General features: G+C 39.3%; 1 protein-coding gene across 10 annotated transcripts in view; it reads left to right on the top strand.

Annotated features, from left to right (window-relative positions):
* Positions 1 to 382: 382 nt before the first annotated feature.
* The window catches only part of LOC104589915 (SNARE-associated protein-like protein), a 51,191-nt gene continuing 34,263 nt past the window's right edge, over positions 383 to 17,310 (top strand). For 4 of the 10 annotated variants that reach the window (XM_088891815.1, XM_010248390.3, XM_010248392.3 and 1 more), the window contains exons 1-2: positions 384 to 816; positions 10,116 to 10,280. In XM_088891815.1, coding sequence (XP_088747941.1) covers positions 525 to 816; positions 10,116 to 10,280 — 457 coding nt within the window. In that variant the 5' untranslated portion in view covers positions 384 to 524. Of the gene's footprint in view, positions 817 to 10,115; positions 10,281 to 10,934; positions 11,105 to 17,310 lie in introns of all 10 variants that reach the window. The other 6 variants (XM_088891816.1, XM_088891817.1, XM_088891818.1 and 3 more) reach the window with 2 other exon arrangements.

Genomic DNA, 17,310 nt, shown 5'->3' on the forward strand with positions numbered 1-17,310 from the left:
TTATTAAATATATTACTTTTATTGATATTAGGTCCCAAAAGTTGCCCTTATCTAATATAATCCCATTGATAAAAGATTAGAGAGGAGAAAGAGGAGATTATCAAACTCTTTCTTCTTTTTTCCTTCACCATTTTTTCTTCTTCTTATTGTTGTCGTCTTCTTCTCTTCCTCTTATGCTATAATCTGAAACATTTTACTATTTTTTATTGGTCTAAATCACATATCGATTTTTCGGTTCGGTTTGAGCAATTTTTTTGGCTCGATTCAATTTTTCAGTTTTTCTTTCTCACCCCTAACCTGCTGTGCAGTCCGTTGGAACAACGAAAAGAAAAAGAAAAAAAATATCCGTGCGTCGCACGGGTCTCTTATAATAGTAGGACGCACGTTATCAAGATCCAGCAAAACGACGTGCCAAAGCTCTATGCAGGTTGACATGAACTCTGTGAACTCTAGTTTGACGCTTGCATCTGCTTTCTGCGTCTTTCCTCTGGCAAACTTCCCTGCTGCAGAGTAAACTCAGTCCGATGAATTCTTCCTCACCGTGTTTGGCAGGAGACCTTCCAACTCCAGACGACGGGGAGCCTCGGCCCGCGGAAACCCTAACAAACAACGATGGTTCTTTGGGCGAGGACAACTGCGAGCCATCCACTTCTTCGAATGCCACCGGACCTGATCTTAGTTTCAGGAGTTCTGAAGCTTTGGCGAAAGGGATATCATCAATGCTTGGTTCTTTGATTAGGGATTTCGATTACAGAGCTGAAAACACACTTAAAAGCCAAGACCAGGTAGTTTTCGCTGTCGACAGGCTAACAGGAGGTATTCTTCTAAATCTGTACAATTCAATCAATCCACCAAATGAATTATCACTTTTTTCGCGGTTTTGATATCTCTGTATTATTAAATATTGGAAAGGAAATCCCGCATGCACTTTACCTATTATTTCTATCTTTCTGCGCAATTCCATGACCAAAATCGTTTTATTGTTATCCGTTTTTAGTTCATGTTTTGAAGTATGAGTTTCTTTTCCAATGACTCATGGAATTAATTGGATGTGGATTTGAGACATCCTTCCTGTGCATGATACGTGCCCAACTTTTTCAAAAAGGAAATAGAATACAAGGAAGAGATGGTTTTGTTCACTTCGAGGTTCCATTGTTGTTTTCCTAGTGGGATCTCCTTCTCATTGATCTCAAATATTTTCTTGGCATTGAGGTGGCTTGTTCCAGGAAAGGCATCTTCATATTTGAAAGGAAGAATGTCTTGGGCCAAATATAGGATATAGAACATGGTTAAATTAAATGCAGATACTCCTATATGGACAAGTTGATAATCTCCCCAACAGGGGCTTTGTAAAGGTTGGTTCCCAACAGTGTTCTGAAAATTGTTATCACAACGTAAATTGCAAAGGGGTTTTTGGTAAGCAAGGGTAAATAGGAATCAAATGTTTTGGGCTGTCTTATAAATAAAAAATTGATGTGGATAGGCAATAAATACTAGCATATCTATGGAATGTATAATATTTTGTAAATACACTTTCTGTTTAGAATTATGGAACTGCGATCACTTATCAAGAAAAAAGAATTGCAAGGGGGTTTGAATCAATCTGTATTGTAAATCATAAGATTTGTTTTTTCTGATTTTTCTAAAAGTCATAAAATGTAAAAAAATACTAGACATTCTCTAAAAATAGAAAAGTATCTTTGAGCCAACTTTCAGTTATAGACATAATATAGATATGTACCAATGGCAATTATTTTTGGGAAAAGTAAAATACATGCCACATCATCTTCTTAAAAAATAATGGTATGGCAGTCTTATTTGTGCCCCCTAGCACTCATATATTTCTCTGTTTCTCTCTGTCTCTCTCCTTCTACAACTTAACAACCACTCTCATGCAGTCAGTTAGACTAAATCTGCATGAGAACTGCTAGGATGGTTCTAATACCAAGTTGTTGATCAGTCCAACAGAGTTCAGACTCAATGAAATTAATTAAACTGAAGCACCAATAGTTATATCTGCAAATCCTTTGGTATTAGATCCGTAATGGAAGTCAAAAGAGGTAACATTCTTTCTAACAAATTGTTTGATTGATTCATGGTCTAAACACCCATATCATTTTTGAGTAGAAGAATACTCTGAGAGGACTCCCCAAATAGCCATGGGGTCCAATTTAGACTTGTTGGGACCCAAGATATGGATATAACATCTTCAACTTATGAAGGGATTGTAAAGAGAGTTTAATCACTGATAAAAAAAAGGTAAAGAGAGGCTAATCTAGGTTATGCATTGACTTAAGCATTATAGGTGGTAGTCAACTTATCAAGTAGATCACTATTTGCACATCTCCCTAGAAATAAATAAGAAGATTGATATTAAGGCTTAGTTTGTTTGTAGTGCAAATGAAAATGCATAGGAGTGCCAATAACCTGAGTTGTAAATTCTGGTTTACTTTTGCTTCATATTTGACTTTGTCTGATTTGTTTGTAAGAAGTGAATTTATCTGTGTCCATACCTTATATGAAGAGAATGGATGTTGGTTGTGGTGTAACTTGGCCCACACCCTGGGTCCGATTGAGCGCTGAACTGAACCGCCTCAACAAATTACTTAACCTGTGCCTTTTTGAAATTCCACTTCAAAGTTGTTGGAGCACCTTTCTTTTTCATTTACCCTGTCTTCTTGGTCAACAGAAGAGGGCTTTTCTTTTTCCCATTCTATTTTTTCTTTCATCCGTTCCTTTTCCCCCTCTCTCTTGTTGCCATGTTGGAACCAATAGGCCAGCTCATCATTATCTTCAAGCTTTCTACAGCCCTGCCAAAGCAACAATTCAATTCCTATCGCAAGCCACAACTTCCTCCCCTTCCTTCTACCAGAAGATTGCAAGCACACGGAATCAAATCTGTTTTCACCCCAAGCATCTTGATTTTCACAGAGAACAAGTCTTCGAAGCTATAATCTTCCAAGGTTCTGCCCAACACTGCTACAATTCTTTCCAAGACATCTTCCTTCCACAGGTTGAATGGCAAGCCCATTACCTTCACCACTATTCTCAATTTATCTATCTCTATTTCATTGCAAGACATGTTCTATGATTCCATCTCCCAAATAGAAATTGGCCTTCCCCTGTCTTCACAGTTGAGACTTCTATCTTCTCATTGACAACATCTACTACTGCTCTGTTCTCACAAAAAGGGAGTATTTCCGCTGTGTTTTTGAGCTGAAGCTCTTTCGCCACTGAGTCTAACATTGCCCTCCAGTCAATCATCCTTTTGCTGTTATTACATACCATTTTTTCCCAATTTCTTTTCTCAACCTCCATCGAGATTTTGACTGTCTTCTGAGAATTAGTGACTAGTTCTTTTCTTTTTCATCTCCATTGATAGAGCCAGGCTCACCTGTACTGGGAGCTTGGATCTCGTTTCTGCCCTGAGAACCCTCTCCTTCTATTGGGACTTCCTTTTGTATCTCCCCCACATCGCCCTCTTCAATATGATTCAGGTAAGTTTGCAAAGTCTGTGTGACCGTCTTCCATCCACAACACTCCTTTCGTACCAGCAAACACAACATCTGTTTTTTGCCTTCCTTGAACTCTACGGTGACTGTAACAAACCACCCTTTCTTATTCCATCATAATATCGCTTCATACCTTTGATCTGATCTAGACATCGAACTCTTCCACTCTTGCTTCCTCACAGAGAAAGTAGCTCCATCCAAAAATCCTTGCCGCCATTGTATAGCTTCTCCGACCAAGAAAATCGTAGCCTTCCTTTCCTCTCTGACCTTCAACGACCACTTACTCTGGAGTCTATGTTCTTCCACGATAACTTTTTGGATTCAACCGGTAATTCTCTCCTCCACTTAGACGCGTTCACAAAACCCTTTCTTATTCCATCATAGTATCACTTCATACCTTCGATCTGATCTAGGCATCGAACTCTTCCACTCTTGCTTCCTCATAGAGAAAGTAGCTCTTTCCAAAAAGCCTTGCAGCCATTGTATAGCTTCTCTGACCAAGAAAATCGTAGCTTTCCTTTCCTCTCCGACCTTCAACTGTTCAACAATCACTTACCCTGGAGTCTATGTTCTTCCAAGATAATTTTTTTTGACTTCAACCCGCAATTCTCTCCTCCACTTTAGACGCATTCACAAAACCCTCTCTCTTCTCTATCGCTTTCCTTCCTTTGGTTCTCAATGGTAGTCTCCTAAACTGCTCAAGTGTTTAAGGCTCTTGTTTCTCCTTCAAAAAACTATAGTACTCTCTATTCTCTATCTCTTTAATCATATTTTGTTTTTATTTATTACCAAAAAAAGGAGGAAGAAGAAGAAGGAGGAGGAGGAGGATCTGATCCTGTTTTTCTTGTTTTGTTTTTTTGATATCTTGTATTACGAAGAATGAAGATGCACAACATTAGCTGAAGGGGGGGCTTGTTGAAGTGAAGATGAGTGAGTCAGAGTGGAGTGGGCTTCCCAGCACAAAAAAATCCAAATTAGACTGCATTATAAAGTTGTAGGGGGGGTGTCTAGGGTCTAAGGCCTTGGCCTAAACTTTCTTTCCCTTCTCTGTCCTTTCCTTTCCTTTTTTTCTTTTTGTATGAGGTATGCATGAGACACATGAAACGTGCCTCTAGCACACCTCATGCAAAAGGTGTTTGAGGTGAACAAAGTGGAAACATGATGGAAATGTTGGTCATCCAAATATAGGAAACATGATGGAAACGTTGGAAATATCAATGTACATATTTGTGAAAATTATAGACATGGTGAAAGCTTTGTAAACTATGCACACCTTTTTAAATTATTATCTTGTTCCAAATCATTAAACAAATCTAAGAAACTAAGGTTATGGGCAAAATAATACATTGTAAAGTTGTCCTGTAAACCTTTAGGTCAAAACTACACATGATAGAATGAGTTCAAACAAAATTTAATCTCATAGAGAATGCAAATAATTCTAATAGATCTCTTGAGGATTTACTATTATTTGTTTGTTGTTATTTAGTTAGTGTTATTGGGCCCAAGGTCCATTAATTTAGTGTTTCTTTAAGTTATGTTTGAGTGTGTGGATAGTAGCTGCCTTATTGATGGTCTATTTGACATGTATGCTTTTTATTCTTTAAGTATAAAAGTTAATGAGAGAGGCGGTCAGATCGTTATTGGCCTTCGGCCTTCTCTTTCCTCTTCTCCCAACTTCTTCTCTCCTCTCAAGAAACTCTCTTTCTTTTCTCTCCTCCATGATTGCATGGAGGAATAGAGAGCTGATTGATGGTTCAAGAAAGTCCAATTTCTTGGGTTTTTTTGGTGGATTTTAGACACTAGGTGAGTGATCTTGGTTTGATCATCAAAATGAAGAACTAGAGAGAGAATAACAGTCCTAGTTGCAGTAGGATTCTTTGTTTTTGACTTGGATGGAGGCACTTAGGATTTTTTGAATTTATAGGAGAATTTTGTAAGAGGCGAATCAATTTTTGGCTATTTTTGGGGCTCCTAGTGAGATTGATAGTCATTTCTCTTGCTTCGATAAGTTCCTAGGAAAGGAGAAATATCTTTGTGCAAGTATTTTGTGTTTTGAATGGAGTTTTTGGGTTGCCTAGAAGGGATCAATCTGATTCTAGAGGTTATTCTCTATTTTTTATTATGATCCAAGCAATTTAAGAATCTATGGAAGGTAATGGAGTAGAACAAAAATTGACTAGTGACCTTGGATTGGGTATGGGAAGTGCTAGTGATCGTTTGGGATTAGGTACCATAACTACTGTTAAATTGGATGGTACAAACTATTTGGAATGGTCACAATTAACCAAGATGGCAATTGATGTACATGGAAAACTGGAATATATTATTGGTGATGAGAAAAATGAAGTGGTAGAAGGTTTGGAAGAGCTAATTGGAAGTTTCTCAGTTTCTTTAAAATTCAAGCAAGTGGAGGATGGTTTTGAGTGGGTTTTGACAAATGTGTATGGTCTTAATGATTATCGAGAAAGGAGGAAATTGTGGGAAGAGCTAGAGGATATTAGGGGATTGTGGGAAGGTCTTTGGCGTATAGGTGGAGATCTTAATGTGGTTAGGTTCACGGATGAGACCAATAACCCTATTCAGGGAGTGACAACTAGCATGAGGAGTTTTAACAATTTTGTGGACACTTTTGAGCTTAAAGAAATCCCTCTCTCTTCTGATCTTTTCACTTGGTCCAACCTCCAAACCAACTAAGTTAGATAGGTTGCTTTTTTCACTAGATTGGGAGGAGCATTGGGGAGAATTTGACTTCAAGAACACTTCCAAGGGTAACCTTTGACCATTGGCCAATAGTGATCTCTAAGGATGAGTTGAGGAATGTTGGTCCATCTCCCTTTAGATTTGAAAATATGTGGTTATGTCACCCCAGTTTTTTAAAGAAAGTTGAGGATTGGTGGATGGAGTTGTAACCCTTGAGTGAATTGGGGAGGGATGAGATTTCATAAGAAACTTCGGTATTTGGAAAATAAAATAAAGGAGTGGAATCTAGTGGAATTTGGTAGAACTGAGGCTAGGAAGCTATCTTTAATTGATAGAATTGAGGAGATTGATTTGAAAGAGGGTACAGGGGCCTTGGAGGAAGGAGATAAAGGGCTTAGGTGTACCCTGAGGAAGCAATTGGAGGACATTTGTATAAAGAGGAGGCAGGATGGAGGCAAAAATAAGGTGTAGGTGGCTAAAGGAAGGAGATAGGAATACTAAATTTTCTCATGCGGTGGCAAATGGAAGGAGAAGGAAGAACTTTATCTCTAAGTTGGAAGTGGAGGGCTCTTCTATTACCCAACAAAGTGAGATTGCGGGGGCCTTTGCGAGTCATTTCAGGTCCATCTATAGAAGGCCCCTAAATGATAGATTGCGGATTGAGGGTTTGGAGTGGTTAAGGTTAGATTTCAAGGATAAGGACTGGCTAAAAAGAAAGTTTGATTTAGAAGAGGTAGTCGTTTCTATGGATAGATCAAAAGCTTTGGGACCGGATGGATTTACGATGACCTTTTATTAAGATTGTTGGGATGTTTTGGCAGAGGATTTGATGCTAGTTTTTGAGGAATTTTATTTGAGGGGGTAATTAATCCAGATTTGAACTCCACTTTTATTGCTTTGTCCCCTAAAAAGAGAGATGTTGTTCACCCTAAGACTTCATACTATAAGTCTGGTGAATAGCTTGTACAAGATTATTGCTGAAGTGTTGTCTATTAGTATTAAGAAAGTCCTCCCTACTATTATTGCACCAAATCAAGGAGCTTTTGTGACAGGAAGACAGATTGCTGATCCAATTTTTAATAGCCAATGAAAGTATAGAAGATTTTAAGAAGTCAGGGAAAAAAGGAGTGGTTTGTAAACTTGATATAAAGAAAGCCTATGACTTAGCGGATTGGTTTTTTTTGGTTGAGGTGTTGTTGAGCTTCGGGTTTGGGGATAGGTGGTGCAAGTGGGTCGTAGGGTGTGTTAGAAATTGTCATTATTCTGTGTTGGTTAATGGGACAGTGGTGGATTTCTTTCCAACTTTGAGGGGCATCAGTCAGGAAGACTTCTTCTCCTTTCTTGTTTACCCTGGTAGCCGGTGTTTTAGGTAGATTGATTTCAAGAGCAGATTCCGATAATTTAGTAAGAGGTTGGAGAGTTGGTAGGGAAGGGGTTCTGGTTACTCACTTGCAATTTGCATATGACATGGTACTCTTCTGTGAAGGAGGAATACTAGTTGGGTTAGGAACTTGAAGCTTACTATACAACTTTTTGAACGGTTGTCTAACTTGAAGGTGAATTTTGAGAAAAGTTGTATAGTTGGAATCATTATGGAGAAGAGGGAGGTAGTTGAGTGTGTAGGTATTTTGGGTTGCACAGTGTTCAATTGGCCTTTGAATTACTTAGGATTGCCCCAAGGAGATAACCCAAGGAAAGGAAATTTTTGGAATCCGGTTGTGGAAAGATTTGAAAGGAGACTTGCTTCTTGGAAGAGGAACTATTTATCTTTTGGAGGAAGAGTTACTTTGATCAATCAACTTTAGCTAACCTGCCTATCTATTTTCTGTCAGTTTTTAAGATTCCAAAAAGGGTAGGAAGAAGATAGGAGAAGTTAATGAGGTATTTTCTTTGGGAGCCAGGGGAGGAGAAAAAAGACCATAGGGTGAATGGGAGTTGGTTTGTAGAAATAAGAAGTTTGGAGGTCTTGGACTGGGAAATATTCAGAAGAGGAACTTGGCTCTATTGGGAAAGTGGTTATGGAGATTTCCTTTTGAAAAGGAAAAGTGGACTAAGATAAGAGTAAGAAGTATTAATGGGCTTGCGGTTAATGGATGGGATGCTGGAATTCGGGCTAGGACTGCGAGAGCTTCACCATGGAGAACCATTGAAGCTATTTTGCCTCTTTTCTTGCCTTGGATCAGGTATGAATTGTACTCCGGTAACCTTATTAAATTCTAGGAACAAGTATGGGTTGGGGACTCCCCTTTGAAGGACCAATTTCCTACTTTGTTTGCCTTGTCTAATTTGAAGGATGAGCCTATTGGTACTTTTTTAGTCCCATCAAACTCAGCCTTTGGGTCTGATTGGAACTTGGGTTTAAAAAGGGCTTTAAGGGATTCAGAGTTAAATAGCACTTTGTCACTTTTGAGTATCCTTGAAGGGGTTTACTTGGGTGCCGCAAATCCTGATTGTAGGATTTGGTCTCTTTCGGCCTTTGGGCAGTTTACTTGTGCTTCCTTTTTTAAAGCCTCGACTCAACATAACTCTCCTCTTGGGCTGTCTTTCCCTGTTAAGGAAGTATGGTGTAATCCTATTCCTCCTAGGGTTGGGGGTTTTTGTTGGGAAGCTTTTCTAGAACAAATAAACACTTGTGACTTGCTTCAGAAAAAAAAGACCTAAAAGTTGCTTGTCTCCTCATTGGTGTGTACTGTGCAAAGATAATGGTGAGAATAGCTATCACTTATTAATTTCCTGCCATTTTTCTGATTGTATTTGGGGTTGGATCTTTTCCTTATTTGGTTGTAGCTGGACTCCCCTGCCGAATGTGCAAAGTCTTTTTGCTTATTTTTTCAAGTGGCCAGTGAAAAGGGGAGCATTATGTGAAGTATAAGGTCTGCAGCGTGCTGGACAATCTGGGAAGAACGGAACTTGAGAATTTTTGCTGGTAAGGAAGTACAGTCCATCTTGGAGGCGATTCACATCAGAGTGGTGCATTGGGTTAAGTCTTTGGAGTTGTTTAATGACTTCTCAACTGATGATTTGTTAAGGAAGTGGAAGGAAGTTGCTAAGTCTGCTCCACCTACTGTTTCTTCTGTACATGTTTGGGTCCCTCCTCTTAGTGGTTTTATTAAATTGAACTTTGACGGGAGTAGTATGGGGAACCCAGGATCCTCGGGTATTGGGGGAGTCTTAAGGTATGAGGTGCTCTTTTCTCTAGTCCAATAGGTGTGGGTGACTCTATTCAGGCTGAGATTTTGTCAGCTGTGGAAGGTGTACAATGGGCCAAGGATTTGAACCATACTTTTCAAGGCACCTAGGCGACCACAGGGCACCCAAAAATTATATTTAAACAACATATGTTGGTTTTTCCACTAAGAAGTGAGACGAAACAAAAGGAAGTCAAGTGCTACTAATATCAAATGTCTGGGTAGGTAAAACTATAGTGAGGCTATCAAGGTTTTGAAAAACTTTTTGCATGAAATTTCTTCTACATTAATCATCTTTTTAATAAAAATCATAAAATGAGCTAAATTTTATAATTATTGATTGAAGCATTTGCATCCAAAGGATCTATAACTTATAGATGCAAGGTTATAATACTGTCTTAATTTAAAATATATGTCTCAGTGTTTAATATAACAAAGCAACTTAACATGTAAGCCTTTCAGTATGCATTCCAAAACCTTGTTAAGATCTCTAAGCATCTTTGGAACATGGTATAGGATGGAATACAAGAAACTTTGGAACTATCTACCCTACTAGTGAATGAATGTAGGCTATGTGGGTCTGTGTAACATTCTGCTTTTATCCTATATGAAATATAACTTAGATTGTATTGCATTTTTCAATGTCTTATTATATTACTCGTTCCCAAAGTGTAGGTTGTGCCTTAACTTAAGATTTCATTGTTTACTTTTGTAGAGCTTGATCGGCTATTAGAAGATGCACCTTTGCCATTCATCATGAAGCATGCATCCAAAATTGTTGGCGTTCGTAAGAGAGTTTCCTCATTGAATTCACTTTTAAAATCGATACAACGGCGTATAGACAATATAGATCGGATGCTATCTGCTGGTGTTTCACATGGTATTCTATCATTTATAAATTTTGTTCTATTCTTCTGATATGTTGGATGGCTGCAACTTGGGTGGGCTTAAGTTGAGCATTTTCTAAAATTTGAATTGGTCTATGCCCAATGCTGTGTAAATTCTTAAAGTTGGGTACCTGACTTGCACTCCTAATATTGTGGTTGGACATAAAATACTGTGATAATCAGTTATTTTGGAGAAAATTAATTTGTTGGTATTTGGTTGTTAAAAACATTAGAGGAAGTAAATTCTTATTCAAATCTAGAGTGAATGCTGCCAGACTTGCACCCTTTTAGGAAGTAGGTTATTTTACTTGAGTCTCCAATGAGATTGTAGGTTTTACTTTTAAAGTCCTAGTGGATAACCAACCTGAAAGCAGTTACACATGAGAAAAGTTTGATTTCAAAGAACTGTAATGCTTATCCTAATGCAGCCATTGTGATTGGGTAATTATGTAGAAGTTGTCTTTGCTTAGAATGTGTGAAATCATAGTTGTTACTAAAGAATATAGTTTGATTCCAATTATCTTCAAGTTCCTCAAACCTTATGTTTTATACATATTGTCATGCACATGCATACATGAACAAACATTTATTTTTTCTTTTTTTGGAGGTGAATAGAATATGGTTGCATTATCACTTTGCAATTGCAGATAAGGTGGTAATGTAAAGGGATTCACTTGGTCTGCCACATCACTCTCTATGGAAGTTTCGTTCCAACAATCCTGTATATATATATATATACAGGATGGTTTAATCATGTGCATGAACAAAGACTGCATTAGTGATGAGTGAATTGGTGCAAGTAGAAAGCTGTGAAATGGTAAGAGGACGAGCAGAGAATTGGGTGTAGTGGGTTGATATATTGTACTTTTGATGCTTTTGTTTGGTACTCTTTGTTTGTATGACTGCTGATTCCTTATCACTCCCTATGATGTACTTCTTTTTCTCTTTTTATAAATTTTATTTTCTATTTATTATCACAAAAAAGAGAGGAAGAGCAAAGAATACATGATCTGAAGTGGTAAAAAAATGATTTAAAGACATGAATTGATAGAAACATGGCTCTTGATAGAGCACAGTTGTGGGACAAGATTTGTGTATCCAATCCCAAATGGTTGGGTTTAAGGTTGGGTTGAGTATTTTGAGGCATCAAGGGCATTTTGTATTTTTACTTCTGTTGAGGTCCATCCATGGTAGTGACCTTTAGGTTTTATTTACTATTAGTTATGAGTGTCATAAAAGAGGGGGAAAGGCACAAAACCAGGGGTGGGTCACATGGTCGAACCAACTTTAATCCCACCTCATACGATCACTTTAACATTACATGTGGTGTTGGGGTGGGGGGTCAATGGGGGACATTAAGAACGGTCCATCATCGTCCCCCTTGATTTCGAATAGATTGCAGGGGGTGGCTTCAAGGTAGCTGCAACGGGTTAAGCATCACTCTTCTCACCAAGACAAACCCAGCCCTCGCTATTCAAGAAATAAAGAAATCTGAGGAATGATGAAGAGGATGGAACATCGATTAACTACGGTGATTCTGAAGAAGAAAGCATTTCTAAGGACAAGTCTAGCATCGACAGTGTTGAGGTACACATACAACCCAAGTCTTCTTCGACCAAGATGATGACTTTCAACTAGGCTCTCTCTTCTCCTTGGACAGAGTTGTACCCAATTCGGAACTAGTTCTGGTGGTGAAGGTGACAAGCAAAATTTGAAGGGGTGAGAGTAACGCAGGAGCTTCCTTTCAAAAAAGTAGAAGGGGAAGTGGGAGAGCGGCTTCAAACAAGGATTGGTATGAACAATCCAATCCAATCATAGCAGTGAACTACTTGGAATCAAGAAGAAAAGGAAATATATTTCATTGGAATCAAGAGTAGGGTGTCTAGATGAAGGAAACACAGGGGAATCAATATACTTCATCGGAAAATCTGGTTGGGGAAACAAGTCCAAAATCGGTATGGTCTAGTGCAAGTGTGGATCCTTCCCAAAATGTCCAGATCAACTCTACAAGAATGGTGAATATTGAAATGGAATGGGGAAACAAAATTTGCAGAAACTAGGGTTTCAAGAGAGAGGAAGAAGAAAAGAGGAGAAGAGAAGAAGAGGAAGAAGAGAGCAAGTGTTGAGAGGTGTGTGTTATTCACTATTCACACCCTCAAAAGATTACTTTATAATTTGAGAAATAATAATTACAAGAAGGCCCCTATATGGGTGCCCAAATACTGAGAGAGTATAAGAAAGGAGAAAAAAAACCAAAAACATCCCTATCTAACCATTCTCAACACTCCCCCTCAAGTTGAGCTTATGCCAATCATGCCCAGTTTGGCAAGGTTCTTAGCAAACTTTGGATGGTGAACAACTTTAGTGAGGCAATCAGCTAGTTGGTCTTCTGACCTTACAAAAGGAAGGCAAATCTCTTCGACAGCAATTCTTTCTCTAATAAAGTGTCTATCCACCTCAATATGTACGATCATGTTGGACAGGATTGTGAGCAATATTTATGGCTGCTTGATTGTCACAATAGTCTCATTGGAACATTTGCTTGGTTGCCCATCTTAGTCAATAAGGTCTTCAACCAGAGTAGTTTAGACACTCCATGAGCCATTGCTTTGTACTTTGCCTCAACACTAGAACGAGCAATCACAGATTGTTTCTTACTTCTCTAGGAAACCACATTGCCTCCAACTGAGGCACAATAACCGGATGTAGATCTTCTATCATTGATGGACCCTGCCCAATCAGCATCTGTGTAAGCCTTAATCTTTAAATGGCTGTGGTTGGAATACAACATCTCTTTTCCAGGGCATCCTTTCAGGTAGGCTAAAATTCTATTAACTGCCTGCATATGAGATGTCCTGGGTTCATGCATATATTGGCTAACCACTCCAACAACATAGGAAATGTCAGGTCTAGTCAAACAAAGATACAGAAAGCGTCTCGCCAATCTCTGATATACCCCCCTATCTGGAAGAACTTCTCCTTCGGTAGAGTTCAACTTGTGGTTGGGATCAATTGGAGTTTCTACAGGCTTACACCCTAATTTTCCAACCTCATGAAGCAAATCAAATACATATTTCCTTTGTGACAGAAAAATCCCCTTCTTGGATCTTGCAACTTCAATGCCAAGAAAGTATCGGAGATCACCAAGGTCCTTAATTTCAAATTCAGAAGCAAGGAATGACTTTAACTGAGAGATACCTATGATATCAGCACATGAAGTCATAGAAGGGATCACCATCAAGATTGTACATTGGTCGAAATCGCTGGATCTGTTCAAGAACTTCTCCATGGATGACTTAATTAGAGGGTGGAGTGCGGTAGCAGCTTCTTCCTACCCCTCTTTAGCTATTCAAGAGGACTGGTCGCTCTGTTATCTTTGGATGTTAAGTTAAACTTTGATGGCAGTTCTATAGGTAATCCCGACCCCTTTGGAATTGGGGGTGTCTTTAGAGATGGGGGAGGAAATGTCCTGGCCCTTTATTTTGGCCCGATAGGATTGGGGACTCTCTTAGAGAAGAAGTTTTGGCACTCCTACAAGGGCTCAAGCTGGCTAAACAGTTGGGTTTCCAGCAGTTGGAAGTGGAGGGAGACTCGAAATTGGTAATAGGTTGGATGCAAACAAACAACTGCGGTCCCTTAAATGACCTGTAAGGGAGATCATGCAACTAACAAGGGAGCTTGAAGTCAGGTTTAAATGGAGTAGGAGATCAGCCAATGCAATGGCTGATACTTTAGCAAAGCAAGGAGTTAGTAGGAAAAACCTTTTTTGGGCCTGTTTGTAATCTGTGGAGGGGTCACCTTGCTTTTTGAAGGTGACAGTTGTACTAAGTTTCTTAAAGAATTAATGAAAGTTACTGTTTCCAATAAAAAAAAACCTATGATATCATCATTTGTCACAACAATGTCATCAACATATACTATCAACATTGTTACTCTACCATCAACTCTTCTAATAAATAAGGTGTGGTCAGCTTGAGATTGAGAAAAACCAATCTTTAAGTTGGCATTCCTGAACCTGTCAAACCATGCTCATGGAGATTGTTTAGCCCATACAATGATTTCTTCAAGCGGCACACTTTTCCATCACTGTTAGGAAAACTTACCCTAGGTGGTAAGTCCATGTACACTTCCTCTTGTAAGTCCCCATTAAGGAAGGCGTTCTTTACATCCATTTGATATAAAGGCCATGAGTAATGAGCGGCAAGGGACATGATCACACGAATAGAGTTCATTTTCTTAACTGGAGCAAAGGCTTTCAAATAATCAATGCCATAAGTCTGAGTGTATCCTTTGGCTACAAGCTGAGCTTTGTATCTTTCAATTGAGCCATCTGCCTTGTACTTAACAGTATAAACCCACTTATACCCAACAGGAATCTTATCTTTGGGGCAAGGAACAACCTCTCCCAAGTCTGATTCTTTATTAGGGCCTCAATTTCTTGGTTCATAGCTTCCTTCCAGTGGGACATTGCATTGCGTTTGCAACACTACGAGGGATGGAAACCGAAGAGATAGCAGAAATATAGGCACAATAGGAAGGTGAAAGAGCATCATAAGACACATAGTTAGTGATAGGATACTTGCTACATGTCTTGTTCCCTTTTCGAATGGCAATAGGAAGATTAAGGTCATAATCAATAATAAGATTGTCAAGAGGTTCAAAATTACTTGAGTTTGGGGAATTAGATTGTGATGGGCATTCAGCTTCAGGAGCCACCCTCTTATTGCGCCTAATGAAAAACTGCTGCCAGGACCGAGGTCGATACCCAGGAGGAGGAGGAGGAGGAGAAGGAATAGAGGTAGGAAGAGAGGGAGGAATAGAGGTAGGAACAGGAAGGCAGAAGGGAGTCTGATCTTCACTTGCATTCTCCCCTTGAAGAGAAGGATGGGGTGATTGGAAAAAGGAAGATGATTCCAAAAAGGTAACATCCTTAGAGACATATCTCTTGCCAGAGAGAGCATCGAAGCATCTATAACCTTTCTGAACTGGAGAGTAACCAAGGAATACACACTTAACTGATTTAGGATCGAACTTGCGTCGGGAAGGACTCATATCATGAACAAAACAAACACAACCAAAGACCTTAAGCGGTAGATTAAAAGGAGGTTTATTAGGGAAGAGTAGTTGATGAGGAGAATGAAGGTTAAGGACCCTTGGTGGGAGTCTATTAATGAGATATACAACTATCTCAACTGTATCACCCTAGAAACGAGTTGGAACAATAAGCCTCGAGCAACTTCAACCACATGCCTATTTTTTCTTTCAACCACCCCATTTTGTTGTGGAGTATGACTACATGAACTTTGGTGAATAGTGCCCCTGTCTTTAAGAAATCTATGCAAGTGATGTTCAAAGTATTCCTTGGCATCGTCAGATCTTATTATCTTAACTCTTTTCTCAAATTGTGTCTCGACCATATTCATGAAGTTTTGAACAATCATAGGAACTTCATCTCTACTTTTCATCAAATAAAGCCACGTATACGGACTGTAGTCATCAACGAAGAGAATGAAATATCTGTACCCCCGCATACAAGGGACAATATATGGGCCCCAAACATCAGTATGGATCAAGTGGAAAGCAACATTACTTCTTTTACTGCTTGCAAAATATGTGTTTCTACATTGTTTGGATAAATGACAAACTTCACATTCAAAATTCAATTTGGACATAGAATCAAATAAGTTTGGAAACAAAAACTTGATAGAATTGAAGACATATGACCAAGGCGACAATGCCATAATTTCAAAAGACTCATTTTCTCATTGGAACAAGACATAGTCTAGCTTGACAATCCATGCTCTGAAGGTCCATCTAGGAGGTAAACTCCATCCACTTCATGCCCACTTCCGATCGTCTTCCCCGTGCTCAGGTCCTGAAAAATACAATGGTTGGAAAAAAGGGTCACTGAGCAACTGTGGGATTTTGTTAGAGAACTAACAGACAATAAATTTTTTTGTAGCTGGGGCACATGTAGAACAAAGTCAAGAGAAAGGTTATTAGTGATTATGATTTCACCCTGACCCAAGATTGGGGTCTGAGATCCATCAGCAACAGTAATCTTGCCCTTCCCTGTTAACTTATATGAGGTAAAATGTGAAGGCATACCAGTCATATGGGCATTGGCTCCAGAGTCTACAATCCATGGGCTAAAGGAGGTGGAACAAGCAAATGTAGTACTTGTCTTGGCATATGAACTAGATGGATTACTAAGTCTAGAACCAGATGAGGAGGATGTATCACCCTTCTCTAGTTGCAACAATATATTCCTGAGTTTGTCCATCACATCAGAGGAGTTAAGCACATTCGAAGGCTGAGCATCATTACCAACTGTAGCCAAGTGAGCATTGCCCTTCTTTCCGGTTTTGTACTTCTCTGGCTTTAGATGATGATTGATCTTCTAGAACCTTTCTTTAGTGTGTCTTGGCTTCTTGCAGTACTCACAAATAACATCCTTGACCTTTTGATGAGTTACTACTCACCTCGGAAGCCCTTTCGAGGGTGGCTTAACCTCCTAAAACAAAAGATGGTAGGGAAGGGGGGAAAAGGGAGGAAGAAGATGACACAGAGAGAGAGATGAAAGGGATATTCATTCATTTCACTTATCACATGATCAAGGCCTTATATAGACGACCTACTACATTTATGCAATCATGAAGAGAATATCTTCTGGTGGCAGTGTAACTAACTTTGGAAGGCTCTACCGCGTGTCATGTTAGCCTCTCTGTCTTCTGGTGAAATGCTGCTCGGTGGTGGCCTATTCCACACCTATAGTTGGGTTCGGAGGGAGTGTTTGGGTCCCAACATTTCCTCCCCCCTTAGCATTGACCTTGCCCTCAAGGTCTAGGTTTGGAAACCTCTCATTCAGCCTAAGATAAGGTTCCCAAGTGGCATCATCTGGAGGAAGCCCAACCCATTCTACCTTGGCTTCTGGCACAACCTAACCACCTCATTGAACCCAACGGAAATCCACAATTCTGATAGGCTTCGTGTCAATGTCCCCTTCTTCAGTGAATTGGGGTA

The sequence above is a fragment of the Nelumbo nucifera genome, chromosome 7 (genome assembly GCF_055504915.1).
Source record: "Nelumbo nucifera cultivar China Antique chromosome 7, China Antique-T2T, whole genome shotgun sequence".
Classification (NCBI taxonomy): domain Eukaryota; kingdom Viridiplantae; phylum Streptophyta; class Magnoliopsida; order Proteales; family Nelumbonaceae; genus Nelumbo; species Nelumbo nucifera.